General features: G+C 46.4%; 1 protein-coding gene across 1 annotated transcript in view; it reads right to left on the bottom strand.

Annotated features, from left to right (window-relative positions):
• Positions 1 to 228: 228 nt before the first annotated feature.
• Positions 229 to 11,467, bottom strand: part of Stx2 (syntaxin 2) — a 49,291-nt gene continuing 38,052 nt past the window's right edge. Inside the window, exons 10-11 of the mRNA XM_026787429.1 lie at positions 1,231 to 1,341; positions 229 to 410 (exon numbers count right to left, since the gene is read on the bottom strand). Of these exons, the coding sequence (XP_026643230.1) occupies positions 1,249 to 1,341 (93 nt within the window). The 3' untranslated portion in view covers positions 229 to 410; positions 1,231 to 1,248. The remainder of the gene's footprint in view (positions 411 to 1,230; positions 1,342 to 11,467) is intronic.

Genomic DNA, 11,467 nt, shown 5'->3' on the forward strand with positions numbered 1-11,467 from the left:
AGCCATAAAAAAGCATGAAGGACTGATTTCCACTATGCAGTGTAAATACTTAACAATACCTCGCTGGGTGTTTTCTATGACATGCCCAGGATAGATGATTTCGTAGAAATAAGCAGCAGACTGGTGATGATAAGGATTGGAAACCACCGTTTAATGGGCATAGGGTTTATTCTGGGGCACAGCATGAAACCAGTGGGGCAGCAGCTACATACACCATGGATCACATGCCATTGAACTACACACTCTACATCAGCCAAACTGTGTCATTTAATCTGGGGTCACACTGGCACGGCGCTGATGCTGGCTTTGCACGTGACCTTGAACAGGTCAGTTGGCCCCTCACCTGCAGAACCGCCATCTGTCTGAAGTATCACGCCAACTTCGTGGGGCTTTTGTGTGAGACAAAATACCTGATAGAAGAAAAATAAACCCATGACTGCTCTAAAAGACTCCTTCTGGGCCAGAATGAAGTGCATACCTGGAATCCAGCACTCTGGAAAGCTGAGGCAGGAGGATCGCTATAAGTTATAGGCCAGCCGGGGCTACAGAGTCCCTGCCTCTAAAAGCCAGTCACTGATACAACGGTTATATTGGGCTGGTCTGGAGCTGAGTAGTAGGGAATCCCTACTCCATCCCCCCACCATAGAAAACAAAAATTTGGGGCTCGAGAGGTGACTTGACGGTTGGTTAAAAACACTGGCTGCTTTTCTAGAGGACCCAAGTTCAATACCCAGCACTCCCACGGGGCTTACAACCATCTGTAACTCCAGTTCCAGGGGATCCAGTGCCCTCTTCTGGGGGCAATGCATATACATGGTACACAGATACACAAAGGCACAACACTCATAAATCAAATCAAATTACTAAATAATAAACCCTTTTAAAGTACCAAAAGTATTAAAATTGGATGGCTTTCGAGCCCTATTTTCTTAGCATTTTTCAAAGCATTCCTACACATTTAGTAGGCTCCAAGTTCAAGGCTCACTGGCTCTGTCCCTCCTTGCTGGTGTCTCAGAGTCGTCAAAAAGCAAGACAGAGATGGAGGCGGGGCTACAGCCTTTGTTGTCATCCTGAGAAACCCAGCAGGATGGTGAGAATTCTTAGACAGGGCAGTGCGCAGCTCGGAGCACACTGTTCCTTGGTGTCATTTTCTAATTCCACAAAAAAAAAAAAAGAAAGAAAAAGGGTCTGTTTGTGCATGAGATACTGGAAATGGTGTTAGACTCTCACCTTCATGGGCTCATCTCTTTAGACAAGGTGACAGGTGAAGATACTCTGTTCCAGGATGGATGAAGACAGGTCCAGCCCAGAAGCAGGGACTGCCAAGTCTGAAAGATAAAACTAAAGCAACCCATTCACTCCTGAGCAGATGACAGACCATGGGGCTCCCTGGGTCACCAGGCTGCCACAGGCTATGACCAGTAACATATCACCAAGAGTTTATCTCATACTGGATAAAGCCCATGTAGAGGATGTCACAAAAGGGTCAGAAACTCAGCTGTGTGGTGAACGCCCCTTCTGTGCCCCAGCCCTTGCCTGGCAAAGGCACACAGCCACCCCCCATGGGGTTCTGTTGCCAGCAGAAGCACCAGGCATTCTGGTGACAGTGGCATTCTGAGGGCTCAGCATTAAACAGGATCTACGTACATTGTTTGAAATGTGCCTAATAATAGGTCTCTCTGCTAATGCTGAGCATCAGTGCCCCAGCAGGCTGTCACAGAGCACAGCCAGCTTCGTATCCAGCCGGCTCCAAAGTGGGTAGAAGTGAGGCTAAGTCCTTGACGCAGGATTTTGAAGTCAGGTGTTGACATAAGCCCAGCACTGTGCTAGGCATTTCTTCATCGAAAAACCTACACAATTCCCTGTGGCTCAAGAAGGAAAGTCTAGAAAGCAGAAAGGGCTAGAAGATGTGCTGAGACAGTGATCTCCCAGAAACCCCAGGAGCAGCATGCAAACAAATGGGCACTATTAAGAACTGGACAGGAAGGATGGATGGAGCAAGGAAAGAGATGGGGATAGAATGGGCATGGATTGGGATGGGATGGAATGGGATGGGATAGAATGGGGATGGAACGGGCATGGGATGGGATGGGATGGGATGGGATGGGATGGGATGGGATGGGATGGGATGGGGATGGAATGGGCATGGGTTGGGATGGGATGGAGACTGGAAGGGATAGAATGGGGATGGAATGGGCATGGGTTGGGATGGCATGGGATGGGATGGGATGGGATGAGATGAATGGATGGTGCTGTGGAATTGATGTGGTGAGATGGGATGCATGGGGTAGAATGATACGGGTGAGGTGGAATGGGATGGATGGAATGGAGATGGTGTGAGATGGATGAGAGGATGGGGTGGAGGGTGGGATTAGATGGTATGGGATAGGATGGACAGTGTAGATGGGTGAGATGATGAGATAGGGAATGGGATGGATGGTGGGATGGGATGGGATGGGATGGGATGGGATGGGATGGGATGGGATGGGTGGGGAAGAAGGAGGTGGATGGGATGGGATGGGAAGAATGAATAGAAAACCCTACATATATCCTGTTAGAGGAGAATAATAATTATTTTTGGTAACAAAAATCATGCATATAATAAATATCTGCAAATTAATGCAAGAGAAATATGTAAAGCTCAGCAACATTGCTATGTGGGAACAATAACCCACAAGGAAAGTGAGGGAAAGGATGATCCCACTCAGAGTAGCACTCCCTACCCCACCCCACATCCCCACCCCACCCCCCCAAAAAAACTTGGGTATGCATGACTCACACCAGAAAGATTGAGGAACGAAAAGGGGATGTTGAATTCAAAAGGGTGGCAGGATTGGGAGTATGACGTCTAATCTCATTGTTAACATACCTGAGAAGAAAACAGCTTAGCCAAGGAACTGCCTCCATTAAATTGACCTGTGGCAAGTCTGAGGGTTGTTTTATTCAATGGTGATCAGTGTAGGAGGGTCCAGCCCATTGTAGGTGGTATACCCTTAGGAAGGTCATTCTGCATCACAGAGTTTCCTAAGAGCCAGTAAAAGCAAGCCAGGAAGCAGTGTTCCTCCCTGGCCTCTGCTTCAGTCCCTGCCTCCAGGTTCCTGCATGAGTTCCTGCAATGGCTTCCCTCCATGGTGAGCTATAATCTGTAAGCCAAATAAGCCCTTCCCTCCAAGTGTCTTTTGGTCAGTGTGTTATCACAGCGACAGAGAGGTGAAATAGGAAGCGACACAGGACAGGGAAAATACTTAGATTTCATAAAATTCTCCCTAAATCAACTGTCTCATTGGTTGTGTCTTACTTTTTCTGCTGCCGTGATAAAACACCATGACAAAGGCAAGCTAGAGAAGAAGGAGTGATGGAGTTTGTTAGGGTTCCAGGGTGATAAGGGTCCATCGTGGCAGGGAAGGAAGGCAGCAACCAATAAGCACGGGAAGTTGAGTGTTTACATCTTCAAATGCAAATACAAGGCAGAGAGAGAGAGAGAGAGAGAGAGAGAGAGAGAGAGAGAGAGAGAGAGAGAGAGAGAGAAAACAGGATGTGGGGTGGAGCTGTAAACCCTCAAAGCTGTCCCTCAAGTGACATTCTTCCTCTGCCTCCAAAAAGTTTTCAATTATTCCCAAACAGAGCCACCTACTGGGGAACAAGTGTTCAACTACCTGAGCCTGTAGGGGACATTCTTATTCAAACCACCACAAAATCAGTACAACAATGCAACGTTGGGAGGTTTTAGACCTCTAAATTCTGAACCTGAACTTCCCATAAAAATTAGGCCTCAAAGATCAACCGGAAATGCCTCTTCTTCGGACAACAAGAGTCAAGAGAAGGCAGCAGCTTGAGAAGACACTGGAATACAGCATGAAGAAATGAGGAGTCTATAAGGGAGAAAGCTGAGCAGGTAAAAGCATTTGTGTGCAAGTATGAGAGTCTGAATTCAAATCCAAAGGATTCATATCAAGATCCAGGCATGATCTTCTGTAACCCCAGTGCTCCAGTAGGTGGTGCTGTTTGGGAATATTTTGAAACCTTCAACAAACACCCAGACTGGGGGAGACGGGACTGAAGAGACGGCTCAGTGGTTAAGAGCATTGGCTGCTTTTTCAGAGGTCCTGAGTTCAACTCCCATCAACCACATGCACAGCATCTATAGTGGGTTCTGATGCCCTCTTCTGCCGTGCCGGCATCCATGCAAATAGAGCACTCATATGCATACATAAATAAATCTTTAAAAAGCACCCAGATGGGAACCCGCATAGGACTGAACTAGGCCCCCTGAATATAGGTGACAGTGGTGTGGCTTGGGAAGCATATGGAGCCACTGGCACTGGGACCAGGATCTAACTCTACGTAGAGATACCTGCTCAGCCTAGGCACAGGGTGGCGATGGCAGGGAGGACCCTGGTCCTGCCTCAGTGAGGGGATGGGACAGTCATAGTTGACTTCCCAGAGGAGGCCTTAACCTCTCTGAGGAGCAGATGGAAAGTGGGGTGGGGAGGAGGGGTGGAGTGGAAGAAGAGGAGGGAGGGGAAACTGGGACTTGTATGTAATAATTAATTAATTAAAAAGACAAAAAAATACACAGATGGGTTATTATTTCCCATTATGCGTAAGCACTTTATTTACATAGACTTCATTTGATGTATAAGATTTTTGTCTTACTGGGGTTATCTGGCTACCAGTCTAGCTCCAGCTTCAATGAAAGACTCATCAAATTAATTAACAATCAATGAAGACAAAGAGACACTTCTAGCAGGAGAGATGGGCTGGGGTGGAGCTCCAGGGATACAACATTTGCCTAACACGTATGAGATCCCGGGCTCCATCTTAGTACTGAAAAAAAAAAAAAGATGTTTAACTCAACAAATGTTCAGGAAACTGGGTAATTAAGAAATACAACCTAGCCAGGCCATGGTGACACACACTTTTAACCCCAGCACAGGAGACAGAGACATGTGGATTTCTGTAAGTTCAAGGCCAGCCTGGTCTACAAGAGCTAGTTCCAGGACAGGCTTGAAAGCTACAGAGAAACCCTGTCTCGAAAAACAAACGAACAAAAAGATTTATTTTATTTATTTATTATGTATAGAGTGTTCTGCCTGCGTGTATACCTGCAAGCCAGAAGAGGGCACCAGATCTCATTACATTGCAGAATGCTGTGAGCCACCATGTAGTTGCTGGGAATTGAACTCAGGATTTTTTAATTTTTATTTTTATTTTTTTTGGTTTTTCGAGACAGGGCTTCTCTGTGGCTTTGGAGCCTGTCCTGGAACTAGCTCTGGAGACCAGCCACTTTTGGAAGAACAGTCAGCGCTCTTAACCACTGAGCCATCTCTCCAGCCCAAGGAGGACCAAAATCTTACACGTAAATTCTGGTCCAGGTAAATCAAGTGCTTATACAGAAAGTGAAATAACAACCCAACTGGGCACTTATTGAATTATATCATTATGTTATTGTATTCACTTTTAGCCTGTTTGTATCTAGAAAAATCTACCAGTGGGTTTTGGGAAAAGGTTCAATGCTTATTGAACTTCATAGATTGCTCAAAAATTATCCTAATTAGAGAGTCCATAGGCATCTTGATTTAGATGCTGGAGATGGAAAATTCACAAAATATCATGAGCCCCAGGACAGAAGAGATGCCTCAACAGTTAAGAGCACTCCCTGCTCTTGGAGAAAACCTAGGTTCAGTTCCCAGCGTCTGCATAGCAGGTCACAACCATCCATAACTCCAGCTCCGGGGGATCTGATGTCCTCTTCTGGTCTCCAAGAGCACCAGGCATGCATATGGTACACAGATATACATGCATGCAAAACACTCATACACAAAAAAATAAAATAAATCCTTTAAAAATATATATATTTAAGTACTCATTTTGAAGAAATTCATGCCACTGAGCTTTCTATCCCAAAACACCAAGGGCTTGGTGGAAGTAGATGGCAGAGTTTTAGGGTGACATCATATGCTTGAGTTCATTGGACTGCTGTCATCAATTCTTGATTTTCTAAAAGATATCAGAAATATGGGACTACAGCAATGACTCAGTGGTTAGGAGTGTGTATTATTCTTGCAGAAGACCCGGGTTCAGACACCCACAATGGGTGGCTCACAACTGTCTCTAACTCCAGCTCTTGAGAATCCAATGCCCTCTTCTGGCATCTTCAGGCACTGTACTCACAACCCTCACACACACACACACACACACACACACACACACACACACACAATTAAAAACGGTTGAGAGCTAGTGAGATGGCTCAGCAGTTAAGAACACTTGCTGCTCTTACAATGGTCCCAAGTTCAGTTCCCAGCACCCATGTCTGATGAGTCACACTGCCTTTAACTCCAGCTCCAAGATATCCAATACCTAATTTGAACCTACATACACACACACACACACACACACACACACACACACACTTCCCCTTCCCATTTAATTATACTGGAACAAAACTGAAACTAAGAGGAACCATCTACAGCCCTTAGGAACTGGGTGCACTCAGAACAATGTCTGTGTCAGCTCACCCCAGGAGAAAAAAGTCACAGCAAGTGAGATTTAAAGCATGGAAACATGATGGTTCCATGGCTGGAGCTGGCCTTGCCTGGCTGATGGTAGCCTGGGGGTCTTTACCCACAGGTGTGTCCTCGTCACCACCTGTGTCAAAGATGTAGTCACACTGTGGGGATCTGTTTCAACAGAAGCATTTCTTCGACTATCCAGCAGCCACATGCCCTGTGTTCTCCAACACTATTGGCTCAAGCTTCCGTTTGCAGGTTTGAAGGACACACCTCAGCCCACACTGTAAGGCGCTCCCACAAGTGGCCCTGTTAGGAAGCCCCTGCCATACCCAAGATCCAGAGGAAGGCAGGTATACCAGGGTGAAAGGGCAGAAGATGAGCTGGGAGCTGTCCATGGGTGATGGACTCTCTTCAGCCATCCTGTAGGTGGGTCTCAGGATAGCTTAAAGAGATAAAGGTGACCAACAGAAGGTTAACCAAGCCAAGAACATAGAGCCTTAGCGGCATAAAACAGTGGTTCTCAACCTGTGGGGTTGCATATCAGATAACTACACTATAGTTCATAACTAGCAAAATTACAGTTACGAAGTAGTAACAAAATAATTTTATGATTGGGGGGTCACCACAACATAAGGAACTGTATTAAAGGGCTGCAGCATTAGGAAGGTGGAGAACTATCAGCATAAACCCAATGGACACCAGGTAAAGCAGAAACAGAAGGCATCATTAGAGAAAGTGGGTAACCAACTGTACCCCTCAAAGACTCTGGCCAGTGTGGACCCTAACTACTTTCAGCCAAACCTTTAGAGAAGGTGACAAGAACTCTCATCTCACACAGCCTCCTCTGGGTCCCTGAGGGGGCACTGGGGTGTGGCAGGCAGCAGGGGACAGCAGATGTGAGTGACGTTAGAAGATAGTTTGGGCTGAGATGAGGGTCGGTGTCCATCCAGGAGTCACAAAGGGGAGCAATTCTAAGAGCATCCACTTGCAGGTGGTCGCTTTGCCATGGGCTCCCCATATACTTCTCATGTGAGCTAACGGGGCGGGGGGCTGAGGGGCTGGAATCCCTAAACATTATGTGTGAGGTCCTGAGCCTTGCCTGGCATGCTCAAAGCCTGTGTCACAATATTTATTACAATATTTAAAAGGTAGCTAAATAACTGAGCACAGGAACTGCAATCCCAACCCTTGGGAGACTAAAGCAGAAGGGACAATCACTAGTTCAAGTGCAGCTGAGTCTAAAGACTAAGAGCCAGTTTCAAAACGCCAAAGGAAAACAAGACAGAGACAGAGATAACTGCTTCAATTCTTCTGTTTTTGTCTTCTTACTGTGTGTGTACAGTGTTTGGCTACATGTGTGTAGGTCTCAACCTTCTTTGGAAAGGAAGAAAGGTCACACATGGGCAATCATCTAGAGGTTGATCTCTGCCCCCCCACCCCCCGCCTGCATGCTGTTCCTTCCCATTCCCAGGTTCCCTATCACCTCCCAAGAGAGGTACCCGGCCACCACATGTGGAAGTCAGGGCCACTCTTGACCGACGCCACCTGAAGCTGTCCCAGGGACTGATGGTTGTTTCAGGAAGTTCTGCAGCAAAATCCTCTACAACGGTCCCTCTGAGTCAATAAAACAATAGATTGTCCCAGTCAACGCTGTGCCCACCCTTCCAGATGGAGCCAGCATGCCCTCCCCTTGTTGACATCAGGGACTTACCCTCAGAAGCATGGGACTAGACAGCTGGGATGTCTGGGACATGCCATGCCTGGGCTCCAGATGCCATGCCTGTTCCAGTTTGTCCGTCTGACCCAAGTCATAGTGCCCACCCTACAGATCCAGAGAACTAAAGGGCTGAGTTGTAGCCATGCCAACCACAAGCTGTGGTCCCACAGACACATTAGGCTTGTTTGGAGGTGGGATAATCTGAGCACGAAAGTCCAGGGTTTTCCTCCCTCCACGGCTCTGCCACCTCCCTTTCTCCCTGTGGACATGCAGATGCAAAGGGGAAGGTTAAGAGACGGCTGGACAGCTAACAGATTCATAGAGACAGAAACACAGACAGCTAGATGACAGATCATTGATAGGTAGATAGATGATAAACTCATGTGTAGATGATGAGAGACAGGTGATAGATGACCGATAGAAGCAGATGATGATAAATGGCTGATAGAACATTAGATAGATCACATACAGTTGGTGGGTGATAGGCAAAGATGACAGATCAAAGATACATAATAGATGACAGATAATAAATGATAAATAGATAGGTACATAGATGGTATTTAGATACATAGATGATGGATAGATTAGATTGATAGATGATACGGAAAAGTGGAAGATATAGAGATAGATAGATAGATAGATAGATAGATAGATAGATAGATAGATAGATAGATAGATAGATAGATGATAGATAGATAGATAGATAGATAGATTGATCTATATGGACAGATGATTGATAAGTTGATAAACATATAAATAGGAAGGTGACAGGTGGACATTTTTGTTTGTTTTTCAAGACAAGGTTTCCCTGTGTAGCCCTGGCCATCCTGAAACCCACTTTGTAGTCTAGGCTGGCCCTGAACTCAGAGATCCACCTGCATTTTCCTCCCAAATGCTGGGATTAAAGGTTTAGGGTTAGAATTAGGGTTAGGTGAGGGACTAAAGCAACCACTGCCTGGCTATGGGAGGTGAACATTTTTATATAAAGCGGGGGAAGTATAAAGAATTGGGATGAGATGTGAGCAATGTGTCTGGTATAGGACTTAAGGACACGTTAATTAATTCCATTATAATTAAATTATAATTTTGACAATTACATCAAAACTGAAAGACCTTTCAATTCTGTGGGAAATCCTTAAGCCACCGTAAAGACTTCTGTCTGTCATCACTGGGAGGGCACACACTCTTCTGGCTCAGGGCACTTACCCCAAGACCCCAGGCTGGACACCAGGCTCCCCTCCCCCAATAGCCCCATTTTCAGATGGCCTGGTGTCCAGGGTGCCCACTGGGGTGGAGGCAGGACTTCTCTGTGAGGCCCCTGGCCTCCTCTCCACTCCCATGGAGGTATCATCCTCTTCACTGAGGAGGAAACATTGCTCCCAAACACTAAAGGAAGCTGATAGGCTATTCCCCAGTGCCCGCCACCTCTTTCTCCTGCAAGCAGAACACGGGTTAACCCAGGATAGCAATGCGCTCAGGTTACAGTGGGAGACAAGACAGTCGTCACTATTGGTCTGTGAGGAGAGGAATTGGAAGCTAGGTTTCGCTTTTCTTTCTGAAGAGGAGCAGGTAGAGCAAGCCCTATCCTTCCTTCTCCCTTCTAGCTCCCACCAGATGTGAGAGCCAGAGCTGTGGCAGCCACGGTGCAAGTGTGACTAAGAGGCTTAAAAAGTTGTGAGCCTGGCAGCCCCAATGTAGACCAGCCACCAGCCCATAGGCAGCAGCGGCCTGCATTCAAACCTCTTCTAACGGGAGAAAAGGAGAGCTCGGTTTGAGTAGCTGTTGACTGTGTGTTGTCCTGCTTCTGTGAGGCTCGTCTTAAACACACACGGCAGGTTTTTTTCTCCTTTTCTATCTTAGACTGCAGAGAACAGCTGGGGTTAAACTGATGGCTTAGGGCTTCTTCCTACCATGCTTCCTGCTCTAATGTTGGGGTGAACCGGGCAGGAATGAAGGTGCAGATTTGCTGTGCCTTCCTTTTGACTCAGACAGTGAAACACTTGACCCCAGGTATGGGAATTTGCCCAGAAGTCTCATGGTGGATCCTTGGTGGTGACAGGGGAGTACAGACCCCAGATGGCAGCACTAAGATTAACATACGGGTTAGCTGGAGAGATGGCTCAAGTGTTCGGAGCACCGGCTGCTCTTGCAGAAGACCAGGTTTGCTTCCCAGCACCCACACGGTGACTCACAACCATCTGTAACTCTAGTTCCGACACTCTCTTCTGACTCCTTCAGGCACTGCATGCAGAATGTCCCTACCTACACTTGAGCACATGCACATACATAGAAAATAAAATGAATAAACCTAGCAGGCAGTGGTGGTACACTGCCTTTAATCCCAGCACTTGGGAGGCAGAAGCAGATGAATCTCTGAGTTCAAGGCCAGCCTGGTCTACAGAGCCAGTTCCAGAACAGCCAGGGCTACACAGAGAAATCTTGTCTCAAAAAAAACAAAATAAGTAAATAAATCTAAAAAATAATGTTTTAGAGATTAACAAATAAACCAGTTGGCAGAGAAATGGTGGAAACCCTTCACTACCTCCATTTACTTTAAGCAGAAAAAAAAACAAACAACCCTTGAAACACAATATGGCAGGATCAATACTCTGTAAATGTCTTATAAAGCACTACATGATCCGAGGCCTGGCAGTTTGGGGTCATTTCCTTCCATCCCTAGCCCATACTATTCTCCAGAATGGTTTCTCTTTGTTAATAAAATGTGGTAGTATCAATGTAATTGGCCCTCACGATCTCACAGGGAGTGTCACTAGTAGGAGGTGTGGCTCTATTGGAGTGGATATGGCCAAGTTGGAGGAAGTGTGTCACTGTGGGGGCCGGCTTTGCGGTTCTCTATGCTCAGGATACCACCCAGTCTGTCAGTTGACTTCCTATTGTCTGCAAGATGTAGGACTCTCAGCTACTCCAGTACCACATCCGCCTGCACGCCATCCTCCCCATCATGCTGATAATGGACTGAACCTCTCTGAAACTATACGCAAGCCACTCCAGTTAAATGTTTTCATTATAAGAGTTGCCATGGTCACGGTGTGTAGCTGGTGGTTTTTTACTCTTTACTCTTTGGGGAGCCCACTACACAACTCCTAAATAAATACAGAGACTTACTCTTACTTAAGAATGTATGGCCCTTCAGTCTACAAAAGCTAGTTCCAGGACAGGCTCCAAAACCACAGAGAAACCCTGTCTCGAAAAACCAAAAAAAAAAAAAAAAAAA

Source organism: Microtus ochrogaster, chromosome 2 (genome assembly GCF_000317375.1).
Source record: "Microtus ochrogaster isolate Prairie Vole_2 chromosome 2, MicOch1.0, whole genome shotgun sequence".
Lineage (NCBI taxonomy): Eukaryota > Metazoa > Chordata > Mammalia > Rodentia > Cricetidae > Microtus > Microtus ochrogaster.